Source organism: Beta vulgaris, chromosome 2 (genome assembly GCF_026745355.1).
Source record: "Beta vulgaris subsp. vulgaris cultivar EL10 chromosome 2, EL10.2, whole genome shotgun sequence".
Classification (NCBI taxonomy): domain Eukaryota; kingdom Viridiplantae; phylum Streptophyta; class Magnoliopsida; order Caryophyllales; family Amaranthaceae; genus Beta; species Beta vulgaris.
In genome coordinates, this window is record NC_079203.1 from 44,468,014 (window position 1) to 44,492,833 (window position 24,820).

General features: G+C 35.6%; 2 protein-coding genes across 8 annotated transcripts; one reads left to right on the top strand and one right to left on the bottom strand.

Moving 5' to 3' along the window:
• The first annotated feature begins 2,303 nt into the window (after window positions 1-2,303).
• Window positions 2,304-14,471, top strand: LOC104885839 (nuclear poly(A) polymerase 4). 7 transcript variants are annotated; one of them, XM_010670440.4, is made up of 13 exons: window positions 2,307-2,872; window positions 2,966-3,043; window positions 5,682-5,789; window positions 9,614-9,676; window positions 9,811-9,972; window positions 10,941-11,054; window positions 11,151-11,213; window positions 11,287-11,616; window positions 11,711-11,875; window positions 12,014-12,976; window positions 13,077-13,172; window positions 13,691-13,773; window positions 13,866-14,471. In XM_010670440.4, the coding sequence occupies exons 1-13, from the start codon at window positions 2,738-2,740 to the stop codon at window positions 13,972-13,974; spliced, it is 2,469 nt and encodes an 822-aa protein (XP_010668742.1). In that variant the 5' UTR covers window positions 2,307-2,737; the 3' UTR covers window positions 13,975-14,471. The 7 variants fall into 7 exon arrangements, with proteins under 7 accessions (XP_048495704.1, XP_048495706.1, XP_048495705.1 ...); XM_010670447.4 differs by having other exon boundaries at window positions 2,309-2,872; window positions 13,691-13,727; XM_048639747.2 differs by lacking the exon at window positions 5,682-5,789 and having other exon boundaries at window positions 2,304-2,872.
• An 8,115-nt stretch (window positions 14,472-22,586) lies between these two features.
• LOC104886291 (uncharacterized) lies at window positions 22,587-23,963 on the bottom strand. Its single transcript, XM_010670753.1, has one exon. The coding sequence runs from the start codon at window positions 23,961-23,963 to the stop codon at window positions 22,587-22,589; it is 1,377 nt and encodes a 458-aa protein (XP_010669055.1).
• Between the last annotated feature and the right edge of the window lie 857 nt (window positions 23,964-24,820).

Below are 24,820 nucleotides of genomic sequence, written 5' to 3' on the forward strand. Positions count from 1 at the left end.
GTTGGGAGGGTTTGCGTTTCACTGGCTCAGATTTATGTTTTTCATGTATGGATTAAAGTTAATCATGCTATTTAGCATAAGCTTTTCATAGTGGGGCAATGTATGTTCCAAAATTGTGTTCTATATATACTTCAAGACCTTTACTGTTTAGCAATGCAAGAGTATCATTGGAAAGCATGACTTCCATTATTTTCGTTTTGTCGGAAACCATGATTCTAGTTTTTTTTGTGCTTATTAATACGCTGTATAATTAAGAGTTAAAGACTTGATACTAATCTTAATAAACAATATCAACATGAAGTAGATATATTTAGGAGTAAAAAGATGCAAAAAAAAAAAGGTTTTTTAATTTTTTTTGGGTCAAAATGGATGTTGGCCAAAAACGCATCCCTTAGGGTTGTTTTCACCGCAACCTTTCCGTTTTTTCCACTAGTGCATTGTAGTGTGTACGTCTAAGTGAATGATGGGACATGTCATGGATTAAGTCTTGCAAGCTGTACATAAATTGTTTTGGGAAGACGTTCTCATGAGTATAGAGATGATAGATCGACCACTCTATTCTCGAGAGCATGAAGGTTCTGGGTCAACTTACACATTTAGGTATTAGAAGATACATGTAACTAAATAATGGATTTTTCTTCCTTTTATACAAGCACGGGAGTCAAGAACCCCTCCTATGTAAATAAAAACATGAGAACTAGAGAATTTGTGTACCAGCTTGCTGATTTGGTTGTTATTATCATTCCTAACTGTCCTTCAGGACAGTGACGGAATTGCATGGATAGGTGAGGAGTAGGAATGACAATGGGTCAGACTCGGGGCGGATGTAGCTAGATCCGATTCCGGCCCACTTCATAACCGGACGTCCATTTAGGATCCAAAACCGCATTCGACTCCGAATACACAAAGTCCACATCCAACCCGACCAAAATTTATAACACCCGCCTCCGATGTCCGAATATCTGGACCTCCGAACTTTCAATCCGAGTACGACCCGATTGGTGCACATCGGAGTCCGACCTACTAAATTTCACTTTTTTAGAAAATAAAAACAGATTCATTTTTCTGAATTAAGGAGTAAGTATTGTAGTTAAGAAGGTAGACGCAAAATTTAGTCAGAAATGTGAAACTGAAATTCTCATCTTAAATTCGAAAAATTCTCATGTTTAAATTCGAAAAAGTTTAGACAGAAATGTGAAGGTGCGTCAGGTGACTCACGGCTGAAGAATAAAGACCGTAGGTTGTAGCACTAGAGACTAGAGAGTGAGAATGAAGATTGGAGAATGAAGGCTGTAGTAGTAAAGATTAGGGTTCACAATTTGAATTTTTAATCTTTTTTTTTACTGTTGGGCGTGGGAGTGTGGGACTTGGGAGTGATGGGTTGTATTGGACCATGGCCATTGGGCTTTGGTTTTCGATACTAACTACTAACTCCCAAGTGTTAGAAACTTAGAAAAGGTTTAAATTTAAAGGTGGATATTTATCGAATTTAGATCGGACTCGGATCGGATCATAAGTCGGGTCAGATGCGAGTCGGACTCAATCGGATTCAGACTTTTTAAATCGGACTCGGATTCGGACTATTTCTAATCGGACTTGGGTCAGATTTTTTTTCATCGGATGTAGTCGGAGTTGGATCGGATTCAGACCCAATTGCCATTCATAGTGAGGAGGATGTTTGAAATATGAGAAGCGCATGCCACCGTGTGGCTAAACCTAATTGTTTTGTTATTTCGCTGTGTTCATAATACTTGAAATGTAATATGATTATGGGTATCATAATATGTATTTTGGTATGTTTTATATGTAACTATTTTTTGAAAAATATGATTTGTAATAGTTATTAATAGTATATTAAAAGAAAAAGGTGGTAAGATACTTCCAAGTCTTGGGGTTCCCTTAGAAAGGGAAACTGCAAGGTTGGATAACGTCACCTAATTAGCTATAATTCATTTACGTTTTTAGGTAAGGAGAAGGCGCCCTAATCAGACCGAAACCTCGCTCAGATCAACCTGATCCGGGTTTGCAAGCAACGCTCCCTTGAAAATAGGGGGGAATAGATAATAAAAAAAATGATATGCAATTAACAAAGTCGTCACTTTAAAAAATTACATTGTCAAAAAATACATATTTTTTACCCTAGTTAATCCAACTCTTATTTATTATTTTTTGGGAAGGTGAAGGTCGGTGAATTGGTGATTTTATTATAGAATTAGACCACTTTGGTTGATTAAATTTATTATTGGTGGGTGATCTAATCTGCCTAGTGGCATGTTGTACACTTCCAACGTGCTCTCTGGACTCTTGGGGGATAGTCCTAAACCACTCTTATACCAAACTCCCCCAACTCTGTCTCTCTCCCACCTTCTTTTTCCCTTCCCCCAGATTCTTCTCCTCCTACTCTTTAGATCTCTCTTTCTCTCTCCTCATTCTTTCTCTCACCTGTCTTTTTCTCTCCTCCCCCCCCCCCCCCAAAAAAAATAAAAATTCCCTTCCATTTTTGGCAAATCTTGTTTCTTACTACCCTTTTAACTCTTCTTTTTTCCCTGATCTTCAATTTTTTTTTTCTTCTCTCCCTTTTTTTGGGGAGGGAGGATGCTCAATTTCGCAAGAAAATGAGCTTGTTTTTTTAATTTTTTTTTGTTCATAAGAAGATTTTCAATTTCAGCTGAATTATTTGGGTATTTTAGGGTTAGGGTTAGGGTTTTTTGTTTGTGAATTATTTATTGGTTTTTCAATGGGTGGGGGTTCTGAGCAGCTGCTTAATAATAGTAGTTCTTCTTCGGTGGCGAAAAAACATGGGATTAATAAGCCGATTTCACTTGCGGGTCCTACTGAGGCTGATCTTATGCGTAATGCTGAGTTGGGAAAGGTGATTTTTTTTTGTTCAAGTTTGTGTTTTTGGGAATTATTGATTCTTTTGTTGTTTAATTGTTTTTTTTTTTTGATTGTTTTGTGTTTGTAGTTTTTGATTGATTCAGGGCTTTATGAGAGTGAGGAAGAAGGTGAGAAGCGAGAAGAGGTTCTTAATCGAATTCGCGAGGTAATTGTAGAAATGATTGTTTCTTCTGATCCAAATTGAGTATTATTTATGTTTTCCAAGGTCCAATTTTGATTTTTGGTTACTTTCAGTGTATGTAAATTTATAATATTGATTAGTTATATCATAAAGGATTTTCATATTATTAATATTTGTTGATATCTTTCTAGCATTGTATTTTGATTTTGATGTACATTAATGGTCAAAACCCTAGCACAAATCTGGCATTTTTTGTGATCTTATGGACCTGAACTTTGAAATGTAAGACTTAAGACCCCTGCTGCATGAATCTATAATCTATGCTTGGTTGATGTTAGTGTAGATTAGTAGGTATGTGGTGTTAGATCTTGGGTAGTGTGTAAAAGTTAGAAGATACTCACTTGTCTCCTGCTTTTGTTATTTTCCTTCAACCTAGTTATGTGTTAGAGAAATTGGCTCAATTCTCCATTAGCGTAGAAGTTACAATAAATGAAATTAGACAGTGTAGCTTGAAACATAAAGTAGAAGGTAATTTGTTCATGTCTATTACTAGAATTTTGGAATTCAGTAGGTGGGTGAAAGAAAAATGTTAGTGGAGAAAATGACAAGGGTCTGAGAGAAAGTGAGAATATATTCCATTATATATATGATGAGAATGCGATAATCCATAGTTTGAAGGAATGCAGCTTGTGGTGTGCACTATCAGTAAGTTAGTTGCTCTATAACATGACGAAGAGTTGCTCATTCAATATTTTTGAATCTATGGAAACTGTTGACATTGGAATCATCCTAGTTATACTCTTTAGGATCTTTGTTGCTCTAACTCTTTCCTATCGGAGAAACAAATACTTCCTCCGTCATGAAATAAATGCAACATGGGGGAGGCACAACAACAAAGGAGAGGAGAGAGCTAGAGAGAAATAAAAAGAGGAACCCATGTGATGAAGAGAGAGATAGAGTGAATTTAATGCCAAATAGAGTAATGTTGCATTTATCTTGAAACTTCTGGATATGTTAAATGTTGCACTTGCACTTATTGTTAATGGGGATTATTTTGAACTAGTTGTTTATTAAGGCTCATTTATTATGAAAAGTGTTATTTTTAGGCAAACGTTTCTTAATTAAATGTCATACCTTTGTCTAAAGTGATCTGGGCTTTTGTGCATGTGAGAAATTTATTAAATAAGTCTGTTAGAGGAAGATGCACTTTTGAACTAGTTAGGATAGTGAGTGCCTGAGTGGAACATTGTAATTAGATAGATGACAATAGCTTTGAGTTTTTTACCTGGGCGGAATATGGTGCTCAAATGTAGTGGATACAGGGTGTATGTGTATCACTAAAAGAATTCAACAGTTCTTAATGATTAGAATCTGTCTGAGTTAGAGAGGTTAGCAATGTGCTCTGCACTCACTTTATGTGTTATTACAAGCAGTTATCCCAAATGTCAAAAGGCCTTTTTATTGCTTTATGTAATTCGATTCGATATGAGGTACATGAACGGATACATGGATACTACCTTTGGTGAATCTGGTACGATTAGGTACGATATACACACACATTGGGCATACATTAATGGGATGACGGCTACAAGCCTACAACATATACAAGTTGAAGTGCATTTTTATCAAATAACAGATGAGTGCTTGTAGTACACCATTAAAAGGGTACAATCTATCAGGAAAGACAATCATAAAGTAGACACGTGCCCGTAAAAGTTCCATATGCTATTCCTTGATGAATAGAGCTTTGAGCACAAAAGAAGAGGAAACCTAGGGGTAGTAGCTGTTCCATTTCACAACTCATCCCGTTCTCTTTTCTCCAACCCTTGATTCTCTCCAGGAAACTTGGTAACAACTGGCTTCTCTCCCAGAAGCATATTGTGGGCTCACCAGTTGTGTTGAAACTAACAAGTGGTGATTGGTGATGTTGAAGCAAATGTCAACCAACTTAATGGTCTATTTTAAAATCCTTTTACAGATATGGTTGGATGATGAAAATCTCAAATAGCCTTTTACCAGATTGCTAGGCTTAATTGTTCTTTTGATTGCTTGTTTTTCACATTTTTTTAGCAAGTTACCTAGCTTCTGTTTCTTTTTCCAGCCTCTTGCTCCCTTTTGAAGTTTGCTTCACTGCTAGGATTCTGACATAAACCACATGCACTGTTTTAAAAGCCTCTTTATTACCTCTTTGGGAAATGGGTCTATGCTGACTTTTGTCTTTGCTTACATTGCATCATGCAGTTTAGTTCACTTGGTTATCTGGAGAATTCTATGTAAAAATAGTTTTCTTCATCAAAATGGCTTCTCTAATTTGTTGCTATATTTATAGAAATACTTTGAAGTTTCAAGAGTGAAAATTTTAGTTGCTTCTTTTTTAAATGTTGTTGAAGATTTAGATTATGAGCCTGGTAAATTATCATTTCTATAGGCCGAGTTCATGGCGGTCTTGTTTTTTTATAGGCCCTCACATGGTGGGCATTGGTTTAAAACAATAATCATCACATATCTCATGGTAGGCTAAGCATTATTCTTCAAATTAGCAACTTGATGCCGAAAAATTCCCGTTATGCTGCATTACTTACTTTTTTCAATTTGGAATGTACATGTGGATATCATTATTCAAGAGCAAACAAACGAATAATTGTTGTAACTTGTGATGTAGATCGTGAAAGGGTGGGTAAAGCAACTGACTCGCCAAAGAGGTTACACAGATCAAATGGTGGAAGACGCGAATGCTCTCATATTTACTTTTGGATCTTATAGACTAGGGGTAAGTCAGCATTAGTTTATTCTTTTCAAATTATTATTTCTGTGTCGTGGCAAGAGATTTGCTGAGATCTCTTTTTTTTTTTTTTTTTTTTTTTTGTCTTTTTAGAGCGATACATATGCTAATTGATTCCATGTAAAGAGGAAAATGATCATCTTTCATTGCCTAGCTTCCTCTACAAAAAATTGTTCAATATATCCATATATTTCTCTAGGAGCAAGTAATCCTCAGATTACTATGAGGAATTCACAATGTTATTTTATTTATTTATTTTGGAGTTTATTTGGGTGTGCCTATGTTTCTTCTTTCGGTGTGGCACTGGACTTCTCATTTTGACTCACGTAATATTCTTGTCACACGTGTTGGTCAAGCTTTTAACATAGGCGACATCTTTTATAACTTTTAATCTCAAAAATTTGTGGAATGCCGCCCCAATGGGCTATGGCATCACTCTTTCCCAAATTAACCCTGCTTAATAGCCATCTCAAACATAAATGGAGTCTTCTTATCCAAAGAAGTGGGGATGGAGTGGGTCGCAGGGGCTGCATATTATGATTCCATTGATTATAAAGAACAGAGTTCTATTAAGAATTTGTTAGATTAAGTAAGAAAGTTTTTCAGAGTCCTCTTTGTACTTTTACTTCTCTAATGTTCTACAAAAAATTGATTTCACTTTATGTCTTTCAGAAACAACCACCGTTGTTTGTTGATTGATTAGGGGGAAGGGTACCATGTTCTGTTTCTTGACCTTGTCAAAATTGCCCGTAGATGCTGTTGTTGATGAAGTGATGATTGTTTGTGTGGGTGTGCTAAAAGAGAATCTATGCAGTTTACTGTTTCGAATTTGTTTCGAGGAAACCTTGGTATATTACTGTATTAGATTATCAGGACAACGATGAGATGATAGAAGATGGGAGTGGGTGAGTATTTTAAGATTGATTATTGTGTCTAGGTGCTAATGGTAGAGGACAACTCTTTGAAGGAGGAAACATTGTTATTAGGTTCACTTGAAAAGGACTGGTTCGACATTTGGTATCTGTATATAATAATTGTTGAGACCAAATAGGCCATTAGGAACTCACCGTCTAGAGATTCCTTTATTGAAGGTGTAAGTTACGGAATCAAAACGTCAACGGTTGGGGCTGTTGTTGAGGAGGGTGTGGCGAGTTGTTTGGTCTGGTCGTTGAGTAATGTGATGCAGGCAAGATTTTCCGGCGGAGGTTTCTGGTCATCTTCAGTTGTTTTGTTTGTGAGTAGGTAGTTGATTTTGCTAATACGAACTGTTTGAAAAGCTAAGTAGGTAGATATTTTGTTTTATTGTTCATTGTTCCTAATTATGCGTGTTACTTTCCTATGCATTGAGATTCCATGGAAGCTAATTTTAAAATTGGTGGGTTTTGTGCGCCTAGTTTTGGTGTAGCAGCTATATTTCAATGCTCTGTAAAAATTTGAATCAGTAACAACTAGAGTGCATAATTAGAGGCTGTGTCTTTTAGGTACGCTGTGGTGACAGATGGAATTATGTTGGATGATTTAGAAAACTTATGTGAGCTGGATGCAGAGCGCTCAATGGTGAATCAAGTTGTCATGGATATTGAAGGGATTAATTTAAAAAAAAAAAATGAGTTTATCACTTCTTTCTCATGCTCGTTACTGATTTACTGGAAAATCTGAGGATTATTTTCTTTGCAGATCTGTTTCTTCAATTTTCTTACTTATTCTCCATGTCAATAGTCAATAATAGATGGGAGTAAACTTTGGGTTATGTAGACAAAAAATCTACTAATCACTTCACAGTTCACAGTATCATCTTCATATGGTTTCTGCTGTATGTTACTCCCAAAAATGTTCAGGGTTATGTTTGCTTGACATTGTGGGGGTGATGTAACTTGAAAGCTTTTAGTGTTCATCCAGTTGCCTACCATTCTCTATAACCTTGTTTTAAATGGTTTAAATAGTCTTTCTCTTTTCTTACCATGGAGTCTTCAGTTTTAAACCTATTGTTGTGTCTGCCCTCGTGTGACAAATGTTATTTTCCCACTGTTTTGTCCTGCTTGTGTCTCTTCTATCCTCTGGCTCTTGGTGAACGTCGACATTTAAAGTGAGCACGTGGTTGACCATATAACTCTGCAGTACTCATTTACTGTATTAGAATTGTTGCTGGCCTGAATTTGAGCTCTGAATAATCTAGTGTGTCTCGTTTTCGGTTTACCTAGAATAAGGTAGAAAAGTGTGCTTTTTTATTTCTTCATCTCTAGTAAATTGTTTATTTTGGGGCGAAGACTGTCACTCATCTTCTCTCAGTTATTTGGAAATCAGAAGTAGATTTTTGGAGAAGTTTGTTCATGGTCTTCATTCTCATTTCGTGCTTCTTCTTTTTGTTACCGCATGAACGAGGTTCATAGATGATAACTTTTGGTAGCTTGAACTGGTGCTTACTTTGTCAGCATTATGATCTTCTTTGTAGCACAAAACTTGGCTTGGACCTACGTAGAAGTGGGTAATTTCTTTGGTGTGTTTGATAGCCTTAGTGGAAATGTACTAAAACCTCCATGGAGGACACGTGTATGCAGCTATTAGGGCATTGAATCTCTTCTAAGCTAAAGTTTAGTTTGCTTGAGTGAGTACAAGTCTACAAGATCAAGTTTTTCATTTTCTAGGAAGTCTATGTATTGCACTTCAACCCACTGGGGAGTGGCAATAGGTGTAGTGTATAAGGAGGATTTCACTTTAGAGCCTTAACTTTTTTTTTTCTGTCTTGAATTTTTGCCGGGGTCTGAAAACAGTGTAATTTAACCGTCTTCCACCTATGTTATATTGGAACATCAGATAATCCACAGAAGGCAGCTACCTGGATCTATGATATGCTAGATCCAACATTCCATGAAGAATAAGCCTATTTTTTGTGGGACTTGGTTTGCAATATGTGGTGAGAAAGGATTGTTTGATTCTCTGAAAGCTCAATCACATCCATCAAAGTGAAAACATTCACGGCCTTCGGCATGGTTATGAGAGAGTGAATAACAAAGTAATATTATTGATGAGAAAGTAGATACAAAGATGTAAGCTGTTGGTGGACCAATTCTTAGAGTTGCCCATGGTCATCTTATGGTGCTGGAAGAAGAAGCAACACAGGTGGGTTGTAGAATATGGGTAGGGCTAGTGAAAGGTAGTTACTAGAGGAGAGAAAAATGCTGGTAGAATTGGGTATAAATTAGGATAGGCAATGGGATGAAGACCACCTTTATAGTGATCAATTGGTCATATAAATTTGTGGGTAGTTAGTCATGGATTGTCCTAGAAAGACCAGATTGGTCACTGGAGACTAGGAAGTGATGGAAACTAATACTCGCTCCAATCTTAAATGAATGTAACTCTCACCGATTTTGGAAGTTTCAAAATGAATGCAACATTACTTTATTTGGCATTTGGGTCCTGTCTATCTCTTTCTTTATCACATGGTATCCTTTTTTTCTCTCTCTCTCTCCTCTACTTGGTTTTTGTACCTCCCCTGGTGTTGCATTTAGTTCAGGTGGTACTTGATTTCATGACCACCTTATAAAATGCAATGAATATGTGCAATCTGAGAACATCATTGACAACAACTTTCTTTGCTGCAGCTGGACAGCAAAAATAAGAGTGAGTCAGATATTTTAATTACGTTGCTTTCCTTACCCTGGTATACCATTCTGTACCTTTTCCATGGTTGTGTGCATATGCTTTTTCTGAGGGATCATAAAGCAATAAAATCATATATTCTGGTGACAGGAGTTTTTTGTATGTATAGTGATGACAAGTATTATAATAAGACTTGTGACTCTTGACAGGTACATGGACCTGGGGCTGACATTGATACCTTGTGCGTTGGGCCTTCTTATGTAAATCGTGATGTAAGTTATAGCGGTCTTGGTTGAGAAATTGTCTTCCAAAAATGCAGTTCAATTTGTTCCTACATTTTCTGTTAGATGATGTTCTTTAAGACACATATAAGAGAGACTCAAGTTTTTGATGTTTCGTCATCCAGGAAGACTTCTTCATAGTATTGCATGACATTCTGGCTGAAATTGAAGAAGTTACTGAGCTTCAGCCAGTCCCAGATGCTCATGTTCCTGTGATGAAATTCAAATTTCAAGGAGTTTCTGTTGACCTACTCTATGCAAGTGTGTCAATGCTGCTTGTTCCTGATGTAAGCAGCATGCATTGCCATCTTTGTTTTGAGTTATTGATCAGTACAGCTATCTTTACTTTTTTGTTTGCCCTCTTTGGTTCTATGATTAAGAATTGTGTATAATGTATACTTTGTTTTTCCTTGTTTGTTATTCTTGAGTAGGCTGTCCAAAAAGAAATAATTTTCTCATCTATATTATGTCATTTGGCTGAGTTACTATGTTTACTTCATCTTTTGATTTTCCCTTCTCATGTGGTTGAGGGGATTGGAGTTTTCTATACATGACACAAAATTACCGGGGAGTGAGTTGCTGTACATATTATTTTTCCCATAATTGTTTTATTTTGTATTCTGTTGGCTATGGTTTCAATTTCCTGTGCTTATTGGCATCATTCATGATCTGTTGGCAACCAAAGAAATGAGTAGATCTTGTTGCTTGGGGAGACTTACTTGGAACAAAATGTTACATTGCATAGTGTGTCTGGACTCATGGTGGTCTGTTATCCCATTCTTTTGACTGTTGTCATATGTTGAGGACTTTTTCTGTTTACCTATATGTATCATTTCATTCACTCACAAAGGTATAATGCATCAGCTCTAGTAACCCGTATGAATTCACTAGCAGAAGGTGGGCATATCAGTGGAGGAACCTTTTGCAGGTTTTTGTGTACTCTTGTTACCGGCATGCTTAAATACAGTATATACGCTATATGTCATACTAGTTGGAGATTTTGAGGTCCGAAAACAGGTCTAATTATCTTTTTTGTTGGTTATTTTGAGAAGCAGTGTGCTAATACAGTATATGTTATAGATACATGACTTTGTTGTCTGTCTGCTTCATTTATGTGTTAGTCACTAGAATACGCCCTCCTTCATGATTGTGACCGACATAAATTTTGGTAGAATCATTCTAATTACATCAAGTAAAAGCTTTCATATTTTGTTGGTGGTTGCTTTACTCTTCTACTAATGCAAAGATGTTTCAGGATTTGGATATATCACAGGGCTCCATACTTTACAATGTTGATGAACAAACAGTACGTAGTTTGAATGGATGTCGAGTTGCAGACCAAATTCTTAAGCTGGTTCCTAATGTTGAGGTGAATGCTTGATGTATCTTTAGCGTCTTCTACTTTTGGCCAACTTCATTCTACTATATTTGATGATCCATCTTGACCTTTCTGCAACTGCTATAGCACTTCAGGACAACACTAAGATGTCTCAAGTTTTGGGCTAAGCGACGGGGCGTGTACTCTAATGTAAGATGTGTGTTGCGCATCATTTAAAAATTTCTTTTGTGGTGTGTTGATTCTCATCTCCCTTTGTATGTAGGTGACTGGATTCCTCGGTGGTGTGAACTGGGCTCTTTTAGTCGCTAGAGTATGCCAACTTTACCCAAATGCTATTCCTAGCATGTTGCTTTCCCGGTTTTTTAGAGTTTATACACAATGGCGTTGGCCAAATCCTGTAATGTTGTGTTCAATTGAAGAGGAGGATCTTGGTTTCCCTGTGTGGGATCCTCGTAAAAATCCACGGGATCGTACACACCATATGCCAATTATTACCCCTGCATACCCGTGCATGAACTCTAGCTACAATGTCTCTACAAGTACACTCCGTGTTATGATGGAGCAGTTTGACCACGGTAATAAAATTTGCCAGGTAAGAACATCTGTGATTTTTTTTACTCTCATCATCTATCTCTTCTATTACTTGTTAACAATTGGTTTTTGTTGTGGGTTTTGTTTCTGTCCAGGAGATTGAGCTGAACAAGGCCCAATGGAGTACCCTTTTTGAACCATATCTTTTCTTTGAGTTGTATAAAAATTACTTGCAAGTAGATATTGTTGCAGAAGATGCAGATGATTTGCTGGCTTGGAAAGGTTGGGTAGAATCTCGACTTCGCCAGCTTACTTTGAAGGTACTAGATGTTTATAGACTGGTCCTTCAATTAGGACATGGTATCCTTTGGTTTTACTTCTCATTGTAAAGAGTTAGACAAGCAGTAGCTGGCAGATAGTAATAATGTTTTATTTTTGTTATTGTTTGTGATCTACAGATAGAGAGAGATACATTTGGGATGCTGCAGTGCCATCCTTACCCATATGAGTTTGTAGACACATCTAAGCAGTGTTCCCATAGCGCTTTCTTTATGGGTTTGCAGAGGAAACAAGGGGTGAAAGTCAAAGAAGGTCAGCAATTTGATATTCGGGGAACTGTTGATGAGTTCAGGCAGGAGGTAAATATGTATATGTATTGGAAACCTGGCATGGATATGTATGTGTCACATGTTCGTAGAAAGCAGCTTCCACCATATGTGTTTCCTGAAGGGTATAAACGACCTCGTAGACACATGAGTCAGCAGGCTGACAAGATGTGTGATGAAACTGAAGGGGATAGCGGTGCGTCCATTGATAGATCGCTCAAGCGGCGTACAGATTATGAGATGGGGAATCTGACACCTTCTCGTCTTGAGAAGAGGGCATCTATCAGTCCACAAAGGCTGGAAACTCTTTCTCCAGAGTTCAGTTCTAGATATTACACTCCATCACCATTGAGCTGTGGAGAACTGGTGAAGCCAAACCATACCGCGGATGTGCTTAGCCACTCGCAAGATGCGTTGTATGATGATAGAAGTCTAAGCCCTCACAATCCGCTGCTAGACAAGGCCGCTCCTGATACTGTTTTGTTGGCAAAGCAGGATACTGCGGATAGTATCTCTATAGTTGGAGTTGAAGCAAGTACACTGGAGGCAATGCCAAGTGACGTCTCCAGCCAGGAGACTCTTGCTTCATTTGATATCTGTAATCGAATTAAGGATGCTTGTCTGGTTAGAAAGGATGAAGAAATGTCTAGCTTTGAGAATTTCGAGACCAAATCTTTCCGAAGAGCAAAGGATCTTATAGAGAGGGCCGCAAAGGAGGATATTGATGAAGTTATGGCTCATTCTGAGCAGATTAAGGGAATTGAAAATGGTATCCATTTGGATCCCAGTGCTGCCATTCAGACTCTAAATCATGAGGTGAGTTATTCTGTCATGAGGACTTTGGGTTAAGAAACTGTGGCAGATGACAATGAATAATAAAAGTTTCGAAGTTAGTGAGGGAAAGGGGTCTTTGCAGGATGATATATGTGGGGAAGATCCTGGTTTGCTTCCGGACAACGATTACCTCAATGAGACTGGTGTCTTCCAGGGTGGATCTACGGAAGAGCTAGAGGTTTGACCTCTTTATTATACCCTCTTGCTTGTACTGTATTAGTTGTTAGTGTTTCGATGTGGTTTTGTTGTCTGTCATTTGTCTATGTTCTCATTCTTTACAAACTCTTTGCAGTGATTTGACCAATTACTTTTGCCTTCAAATGTTTATGGGTTCTTCGGTATATTGATGTCGTCTCTCCCCTCTCCCTGATTCCATTTCTGTTCCTTCATTCAGAGAGAAAGGATCTTGTAGAATTGATCTTGTCTTAGCTGCTGAATTTCTCGTTCATAGATTGATGTGTGATGTTCTGAATTAGCTTTATACCTAGGAATCCAAATGATATCCAGATTGGTCAAAAAATAATTTCGCATTTATGGGTTCCCTTCAACTTTCTCTAGCTATGAATGTTTTATGATAGGGTCAGCAACATAAATGTGTCTGCTTCTATCTTGGTTTCGAGATTGTCAGATGTCTTTCAATATTTTCCATGTTGGTCAATCTAACGTCCATTTCTTACTCTTGTCACTGTTTTGTAGTCAAATACTGCTGGCGGAATGGCCATAGAAACTCGAGGTAGAACTACAAATACTGCAAAATTTGTGCAGAAGCCAATCACAAGGCATGATTTAAACCTCATTTTTTTTATTGTGAAATTTAGTGACTGTATCATGCTGTTCTTTTGTTTCTCTGGCTTTTCCTTTCTACTAACAGGCTGAATCTGAGATCGATGGCAGAGAATTCAGAAGTTCCATGCGATGAAGCATTTGTATATAGAAGTTCAGCAGCTTCGGTAAGTTCAAAAAATTTACTGCTGGGTTAAGTTGTGCTTTTCCAGGTGCACTGTGCTCCAATCTTGTCATGCGAGAGCAAGCAGCAGCACAGCAGTATTGTTCGGAGTTCACGTATGCCCATGTTGTGTGAGATATGTATAATTATGGATGTGATGTAGTTCGTGCAATCGGAGCAGTCCTCGCAGCAGGTCTCTCGACACCGTTTCTTGCTTGTACAGAAGCTGCTTCGCACCCGCTGCTTTGCACCTGCGGACCCTTCATTGGGATCATTAGCAGGAGAAAATTGAGATTAGACTAAAACGGGATTTTCGCCACATCTTCGAGGGAGTATTTCTGTATTGCATAAACAAGAAAAAAAAATGGCCAAAAAAAAAAAGAAAAAGTAAAAGAGAAAAAATAGAATTGACTAACAATTGTAATTTATCGTTGCAAAGCCTTTTTTTAATATCAAATTCTTGAATGTAGTTTGGAAACTTGGGTTAATGTTGAAGCTCTGAGGGATTATATAATGCTGACTTAATATTCACATCCTCTCTTTTCACTTCATCTGCTGTACTGTCTGACTTTGCTGTGCAATATAGACTGGACAACAATATATGTGATACTACCTATATTTCTTTTTAATTGTTACGCTTTCTTATTTTGGTTGTTTTTATTTAACTGTTGTACTTTCATTTTTTGATATGGTAATATATTATGTCGATTTTTTACACTTTTTTTACCTCATATGTACCACTAATATTCTGATAATCCATCCAAAAACATCCCACATGTCCGATTTTTCTCTCTTGTAATATTTTAATGTTTGTTTTACATTTCTCAAGACCAAAATATTCTTTTTTTTTTCAAAAAAAAAGAAATTGATTCTCCCTCTGAGTGAAATGTAATAATAATAAAAAAAACGGAGGGAATATGATATGTTTAGTTGGTTGCAACTTGAAATATGGTCTTAGTGCTCGTTTGGTTGAGATTGTTTAACATAGGAAGTTAGAATTTCTAGGAATTGAAATTGTTTGATGTTGTTTGGTTGACAAATTCATATAAAGTAGAAATTCTTAGGAAGTTTTACTTCCCACAAAATGAAGGAAATTACTTATCTAGAGGGATCTAGGTAAGTGGAAATTTCCATAAAAATATTCATTTTTCATGAATCATCAAACACATTTACCAGATCGTAGAAAATACAATTACATTGAAAAACAAACTTTTAAGAAATTCATACTTCCTACATTCAACCAAACAAGCACTTGGAATAGAATGCCATATGCCAAATCTAGCAATTCACTTGAAATGGAATGCCATATGCCAAATCTAGCAATTGATAAAACGTGAATTGGTAGTTTGAGATAACTTATTTTACATACAATTTGTAAGTATTTAAATTGTCAGTGTTGTGTGAGATTGCTTAACAATAAAGTTACGTTTTTGTGTAAGGATTGCTTTTCCAATTCACAATGTTCACTTTTGAAATAAATTTTTCCTCCGCACTCTTTGTTCTTTCCTTCATCAATCGGTAACCTTCGGGGATCTTGCCACGACGCTCCTGGGCGTCCGACAAGCTATCCTTGTCTGGTTGGAATTTCTATAAGTAAAATCCATTCTTATTTCTCATGTAAGTGTACATTCTCATATGAACTCACTTATATATATATATAAATTAGTTTAGTATATACTACGGATATCCCAAAGCGTTGGCACATAATATCATATTACAAAGTACTTTTGATGTGAAACACCACATAGTTTGGAGTACATATAGATTTTTTATCCATAATTATTGATTGATCTAGCAAGATAGCTTGAATATGAAAGATGGTTGATTTTCTTCTTTCTTTTTGTCAAAGCAATTTTAAATTGACTAATCTTTAATGTCGAATTAAGGGTTGCATTCTCTTCACTAGATTTTTCACAATCGAATTTGACATGATTGGACCTGATCCAACTTATATTTAATTCTAAATGGACTTAAAACATGTTCTTTTCGGCATAAAACAATCGAACTGAACTGAAATGAATGTGAGAGTAAAAATATTGTCCAAAACTGAATTGATCTGAACTGAAAATAAGTTGGAGAGAACAGACCCTTAATTAAACTTGAAACTTATTCATGTAAGATGATAACACATCTAAGAAAGACGTGTAATTCCCTTGGAAAAAAATCATAGACAATATGCATCACTCCCTTTGATCAATTAGGTTAAAAAAGAAAAGCAACGTTTGCTAGTTGATGCATTTTAAAACAGTTTATATTATAAGCGCCAACAACCACATAATATATTTAATTGAGATCATAATGTGCTAGGAAGCTAGTGGGCTCATAATAAAATATCCTTATTATGGAGTTTAATCGTCCTTGAAAATTTTGAAAGAAGGAAACTAGAAGTCGTCTTTCTTAATCTGCTATTAATAGAACATGTTGCTATTAATAGAACATGTAACACATATAGGGTAAACATAGATTTGTACATGAAAGATACCAATAAAGAAAGAAATATATTGCTAATTAAACATATTATTGTCTGTTTACATTGAGTAAATAATTTAAACCAATAAATGTCAATACAATATAATCTCTATTTTTAGCACCAAAAAAATATAATTTCTATTTTAGTTCATAATCACTTTCATAATAGAATGTGTGATAGCAAAGACTAGCAATTCAATATAGAAAACTTAGGCACATAGAATATAGGAGGACAAAAACCCGAAGTTACTACATCACCTTGGTAAATTTGGCTTATCTTCTTAGACTCCATGTCATAGACCCCCATGCCATGCCCCAAAAGATCGATTTCAACATCAACATAATATATGCAATTTCGTTTCCAATTAATCGATGATGAAGTAATAGGTATAGATATATTACAACCAAGTCCCAGAAATATTATAAAGTTACCCAAATCTTTAACTTCCACCCACTTTTTGGACTCGTAGTTAAGCCTAAATACCTTAAAACACTCGCTATAATAATTGCGAATATACACAGACCCATTTAAATCTTGTATAAGGGTCTTATGTCGTATGATCACAAGAAGTTCACCACCCAATTCTACCAAATAACTCCTATCGATATGATAATATTTGTTACGAAAAAGGCCGCGCAAAGGAGGAGGAGGAAAATACTGCATTACCTTCACAGCATCAAAGTCCTGAATCTGTTTAATATCACAGTATCTAAGCGAAAAATCAAGTCCCAGAATAAAAATTAAGTCATTCGAACATACGATACTTGCAACGTACTTATCTATCATTACCCATGCCTGATCACCAGGGCGAGCAAGAGCCAAGAAATCTCGTTCATCACCATATATTGCTGCAACAACTAAGTTACTACCATCATTATGAATAGAAGGCAATTTTAGAACAAAAATATTTTGCACAAAATATTTCCAAATCCATTCATCTTTTTCATCTTTATCTTCATCTTCGGAGTCAGATTCTAGTTGATATGGCATGGTTCGTACAGATGGTAACGTAGTTATTCGATCATTAGTTAATGGATTGTATAGCTCTATCTCTAAATCACGAGTTTGTACGACAACCCAACCATAGTGCGAACCCCAACATCGCACCCCAAACATATGAGGAAGTTTTGATGGGTAACACTTATTGTTGGTGAGATTGAGATTATTCCTAATATAATGAGGGTTATTTTTTGTGTTCTCTGGTAGTAGAACCCATGGGATCGTTGTTATGGGATTAAACATGGGTTTAACAAGCGAAGAAGAATGATTCCATGAACGACATACTGCAGAGAAATATATAAAATCTTCAATTGTGTTCAACTTCAGCGCAATTTCGCCAAGGACGTCATATGGAAGCGTCGACCAACCAACCATCTGAACATATTAACAAGTACATCGTTAATTATCAAGAGGATATAACTAAATCAATTAGGCATGTTCTCTTCGGCATAAAACAACTGAACTGAACTGAATAGTTAAGTTTGGTAGAACAGACCCTTAGTCATTATAATTCTAGTTTAAGAATAAAACAAAAGTCATATACTAATATTTGTTATGAAGAAAGATGAAACAAAAGGTTTACCTTTTTTTCTTTGTGATGCCGACGATGATGGAGAATTTCAGCACTGTAAATTAAAAATTTCACCTTTAAGTTTTGATTGGCATCGAAACATTATAGGGAATGTGTATATATAATAAAGGATTTCTTAAAACCTAGTACTTCTATCATTAGGGTTCTTACAGTTTAAGAATTAATAGAGTTGTAAGTAGTTTATGATTCTTTCTAACAAAATTTTAGCAATATTGTAATTATCACCTAATTGCTAAACATGTTCGGATTGGGTTGGACTAAAACAAAAAAAAAACCCAACTCTTGACTTTTTTTTAAAAAAGATAAATTTAACCGTATTATTTTTTTGGAGTACAAACAAGTTCGAATAAAAGTTACCATAAAAATTATTCAAAATACAAACGGCAAGCTATGAATTTTGTTGGGTATTTTAGACATTCATCAATTTAACAGTGCTATTAACCAATTTTCATCTAAAAGATTCATGATAATTTATAAAACAGATTGGCATCATTAATTAACTTGCATAAAAATATACAAAAATAATAACAAAAATGATTAAGAGAGACGATCTAATTTTAACATAAAAGTAAATTTAGTCTCTAAATAAATTAAACTATTCACCGAAAGACTATCTTAACTTATTCACTTGTTGGACCTCCATAATTCTACACTCTCTCACAATCTCAATTTCTATCCTATCTAAATAGACAAAAAAATTCACTTATTACACACCTCTCCTTTTCTTGTCTTAGTTTATGTTACTACAATATATATGAAGATCCTTAAAAAACGGAGAGTAATATTATAATATCTTATTTTATACACAACAAAATCAAATACTGCTAAAACAATATTCTTATCACGAAAAAAGTGAAACTGTGCTAGTAACAAATTGAATACGATTCTAAATCTAACAAGGGCATATAGAGCAATTCAATTTACAAAGGATTTTATTGTCATATATGAGAATACCTAAGATACATTATTAAAAAAAAAATAGTAGGTCTTTCGTAGGGATAGGCCTTATTTTCTAAGCATCCTCTAAATCATTACTAGCAACCCTGTTGAAACTAATTACCTATACTAAGACTCTATTCTTACGTAATAGTAGTATTACATAGTATCTGACAGTAAATATTTAATTAGCACTACTTAATCCCAAATTAAATACACATTTTCTAAACTACTAGATCGACAATAAGGACATGTTTTTTTCTTTGGGAGCCATTTGAATATGCACTCGCCATGAAACCTATGTTTACATCGACTCATCTTGATGTTGTCCCCTTCACTTGACATCTTCTCAAAGCAAATTGAACAAATAGTATCTTCATTTAACTCCTCTAATATTACTAATTCTATTGTTGGTTTGATCTCTAATAAACTCTTTAGTATTAATTGATCTTGTTTAAGCTCAATACCATGCTCGGCTTCTATTCGAATGTGCAACGACCTTAATATGCTAAGAACATGGTCCATTTTGTCTTCAGTTTTATCATCAACATGCGGCAGTTGCAGGCGGTCTCCCGGCATCGCATGAAAAAATTCATGCGGCCTCGTCCTTATACGATGAACTCCATGCGGCAGTTGCCGACGACTTTGTAGTGTACCCTGAAAACGTTCAAGCGGCAGTAGTGGGCGTCTTCGCGGCATCGGATGAAAATATTCATGCGGCATTAGTAGGCGAGGCCTCTCAAAAGGAAGATCATTGGACACATCTGCCACAAGAACCACTGTAGGACTTTTAGCATTAACCCCAAGAGGTGTCGAATGAAAACGGAAGCAACTCATTATATAATCCGACACTTGTTGAGCAAGCAATTCTTTTGTTTTAGCTCCAAAAACCTCAGCATCATCAAGAACTTGTTTGGATAAATCACGTAAGTTACTTTCTGTGAGATAATGTAGCTTAAATTTGACAACAACATGATAATGGTTGATTGTTTGTTCTTCAAGAGAAGATATGATGAAGACAAACAAACCTTCATCAAAAGGTACAATATTGTTCATGTCTTTCCAAAAATAAAGGGTTAAATTTGTGAGCTTTGTTTGTGGCTGAATCTTTGACATGTTTGTTGAAGAATTTCTTTCTTCGATCGGGTGATTTTGGGCGACTGTTTGTGAGGGATTGAAGAGAGGGAAGGGTATATGTGAGTAAGGCGTTGTACCGATATATTGAATGTGAGTTCTTTATAACCTGCGTCAGATTGTATAGAATCCAACAAATCCTAATTGCAACAGAATTAGGAAACCTTAACCGAATAATGTTAGAAGAAATAACAATATAAGGAAGTTCCCTTATTTACTACAACTCTACAAGTGATATATTTTGCTCGAGAGTCGTGAGATACAAGGCTGTATATCATTAGTGACTATATAATGCAAGGATATTAATTTTGTTTCAAACATTATGTAAAACTTTTTTTTATGGCACCGTACTACCGTGTTCGGGTGAAAAAACTTTTTTAGAACGACTAATGAGAATTTATTATAACTGATCTGAACTTATTGAAGCAATTAAATTAAAATCTATTTATCTATCTATCTCTATTATATAAGGAAAAGAGGGAGCTATGGTGTCCCCAATAAATTTACTTAATTATCCCTTAGTAAATCAACTACTCTACTAAAAAAGATGAAAGAAAATCAAACTCAAATATAGCATAAAAAAATTAACAAAGAAAATTATATCAATCAAATATTTGATCCATCAATACACAATCAAGTAGTAGATCAAAAAGATAAATATAATCAATTAACAAAGTGAAATGATTTAATTAAAATAAAATACTTTGTTGATAAAAATATAATACTCCCTCCGTCCCATAATATAAGTCTCCTTTCCTTATGTGGTGTCCCAAATTATAAGTCCTATTGCTAAGTAAAGCCATAAATTATTCCCATTATATCCTCATGAAAAAAAAATCCAAAATGCCCCTCATATTTTAGGAATCCAATGCATCAGGTTTAATGAGAAATGGGATCTTTGACCCCATTTACTTCCCTATTTATTGCGTACATCACGCATCAACACACTCATTTTTTTCTTTCTCCTCTACTTTCCTCTTTTCCACTTTTCCTCTCTGCATTTTAGGGTTCAAAGTCCCTTGTTTATATAATACCCTAGAAGTGTATTGCATCAATTTCTTCAGATGCGTGAATTTCTTCAACGATTGTTTGAATTCTTCAACTTTATGTTTTTAATGTTTTCATATATGGATTGCGTCTCCAATTAAAGATTTCTTTGAATATTTTTGACTTCATTACTGTAACCTTATTTAAGTTCATGCATAGATTTCTTATTTTGAAAATTGTTCCTAAATATTTAATTTAAACGCAACAATGTGTTTGATTTTTCATAAATCCACTTCTGATTTAGTAGTTCTCCTTTTCTTCTTCGACTTTTTACTTGATCTTTGTATTTTCTCTGTTTTCTTATCATGAGTCATGGATTTTCGCATAACTCTGTTGATGATCTATCAAATGGTACATATTCATGCTCTGAATATCCCTATTATGAATTGGGGCCAAATTGTGAAGGGATCCATTGCTATAGTGACAGATCTGATGAATCAAAAACAGTTGAGTTTGTTGGTGACAAAGAAAGTGACGGAAAAAAAGTTGAATCATTGACCGAGGTGATTGTGATAAGTGATGATGATGATGATCTGCAAGCAAAGGGTAAATTGAAAAAAACGGCATCTGGTAAACCCTCATCTTCTTTAATTTTCAAGAAAAAGGAAAAAAAATTTGATGATGATGTTAGTGATGCCGAGTCTTGTTCTTAGTGATGATGAGTCTGGTTGTTGATGATTTGGGTTTCGTTTAGTTTTTGCTTCAAGTTGATGTTGATCTGTTATGCTGTTGGATGTTTGTGATTTGATGTTTTTGGGGTTCATTTTGCCTTGTTGTTCCTACTGTTGTTGTTGGTTTATGTTGAGTAACGCTTGAATTTTCAAGAATAATGAAGCTGAATTTGGTTGTTTACGAATCATGATTGTGTTTATTGATGTAAGCCTAATTTGTGTTGGAGTAATGTGTTGGGTTAAAAACTTGGCCTCTGACTACCCCTACTGTCAGTTCATAACTTTGGTTGTCTATGAATCATCTTTGTGGTTATTTATGTGGGTTCAAAGTGTAATCAATGATGGAAATTTTATAAAACTTGAAACATTCTAAGGTGAAGAATTGCTCTCTCTTTGCCCTCTATGCCACCAGTCCAACTTTGTTGACTGAATGAGGCAATTGTGGCTTAGATTGAAGAGCTACTTCACCTTAGTTTATGAAAATTGGGACTTCTGAGATTACAACTTCACTTGCTGTTTTTTGTTAGCCATGAATTGGTAAGTTTTTAAACTAAGTTTTCAAGCATAAACATGGTTCATAGACAACCAACTTAATTGAAACAAAGGACATAATCATTTCCATTAATCAACTTGCTTCATTAACTCGCTTCATTAACATTACAAAGAGAAAATAGACAACCAACTTAATTGAAACTAAAACAACATACACATTTGCCTAGTTCACTAAAACAAAAAAAAAACAACTTGATACATTAACATCGCTAGTCCATCAAAATAAAATATCCTGCTGATTGTATCTACTCTCCTTGTGCATTGGAGCTTGAAGCCCCATTAACCACCCTTTCCCATGCATCAGCAACTGCCCACATTGGTGTAGTTACTTGTTCTTCTAAAATGCCATTTTTCTCCAGTTTTTTCTTGTTTACATGAGGAACATTATAATTGTTCCCCCCACCAACTTTCAATATCTCATTCATAACATATTGAAGAGATAACCAAACATTACTTAATGTGGTATGGTCTAGCTCATTATAAGCTTGGTTGACAGCCTCTAACAAACTGTCAATAGACTTTGGTATCTTTTTGTGCATGAGTGATTGAATGGATCTGAAAAATCCAAGGTCTAGGATGTTCAAGTCTGGACTGTTGGGTGGTTGTTGGATTAAAATGATAGTGAACCCATCTTGTTCACATACTGTTTGCCATTGTGGATCTTCTTGTGATATGTGAGCTTTGGCATTGTCCTGTTGGATGTATATTGTTTTTGGCCCCCCATCATACTGTGGCCATTTTGCTATGATATCTGGTACGATTTGTTCAATAAGCATGGTTCTAGTGACCCTCTGGTTCACTGATTCCACCACCTTGGTGTCCATAGTTCCCCTTGCTCTGTTTTTTGATGATCTCTTTGCTGTCTCTTGGTAAGTGAATGGGAAAATGCCAATTTTCCCATCAAAAGTGCACTGGTCTTCTTCATTGTATCTTGGCCTCCCCACCACTGCTGTGAACATTACCTTGGGTATGAACTTACTGCTGCTGGCTGCTCTGTACTGACTCTCTTCATTTTTGGCTAAATACACTCTTTGAGATTTGTTACTCAAGTAAAACCATTTCTCATCCAAGTGCACAAAGTCATACATTGGGAAATATTTTCTCTTTGTAAGAAGATTATCTCCCATTAGTAACTTCAAGATCCATTCTAACCTGGTTAATTTGTTGGCTTCCTTCAACCCAGGGTGCAATGGGTTTGTGTGTGGCCTAATTAGTCCCCTTTGAACCATTCTATGGATTTTGCTCTTTGAAACACCAATCAATGTGGCGAGATCTCTTATGCAAGATCTTTGCCCCATTGATAGTTTTGTTATGTCACTTGACTGGATTTGTATCCTCTTCCTACCACATAAATGCAATTTTCCCTCAACACTCCACCTTAACATGGTTTCTGTAAAATGTTCTGCTGTATTCCATATGCGACTAACAGTTTTTGTTGCAACATTAAACTGAATTGCAGCTAATTTCATACTGCCATATTGCAACTTACCTTCTTTTGCTCTGTTGAGAAGGAATAACAAGACTTGTAACTTGTTGTCACTGCTGAGCTTGTTCCTCAGCTTGTGATGAGTTGTGGCAGCTTCTTCATTGTTTCCTGGTGATGCTGGTTGTGCCTCATTCATGTCCAGTTGGAACCCAACTGCTCCATGTCCCCACCCTCTAATTCTGGTGCAATATCATTGTCACTATCATCACAGTCACTTGGAGACCAAGCATCATTCAAGTTCCACTCTGAAGCCATGAAGGAACAGGCGATGATGCTGCTGAGTTTTTTTTTTGTTTTTTTATATTTTAAGTTTGGTACTCTGTCTTTGTAATGAGGAAGTGAAAAAACAAAACTGAAGTCCCCTATATTTATACTGCATCCATGGCGCCATTATGATTACTTTTAACATATCCTTAAGTAAATTTATGAGATTTATTTACAGCCATTGGATTTGGCTATACAAAAGTTGAACTGTGTGATGGTCTTTCTTGTGATTTTATTGGTTGAGAGAAATAAATAAAGTGATTTCATTGGTTGATATTGTTAAGGATGGATTTGTCAATATTTGATTTACTGAAAACTGCATTAATTAATTAAACCTTTGAGCTTCCATTATGATTACTTTCTGCACGCTTTACTTATATGAGAAGCTTCTTTTTATTTTTTTTTAAAACAAAAGTTAGGTGCTTCCCAATACAAGTGAATCCATGTATAATATCTAAAGAAGATTCCATCTGCCTTAATTCCCGCGTAAAAACGGAATCAAGACTTATATTACAGGACGGAGGGAGTAAATCTTTAATAAATCTGCTAACATTCTTCTATCGCTCATGAATTTTAATTTAAAAAATCTTAATGAAAGTATAAATAAAATAAATAATAAAAAACGATTTGGTTAAGTGATATAGGCTAAATCAACAAAATTAGCTAGCCCAAAGAACATGTCTAATGTTCAAATTTTACCTTTGTTTATGCCCAAAAAAGTTATAAATT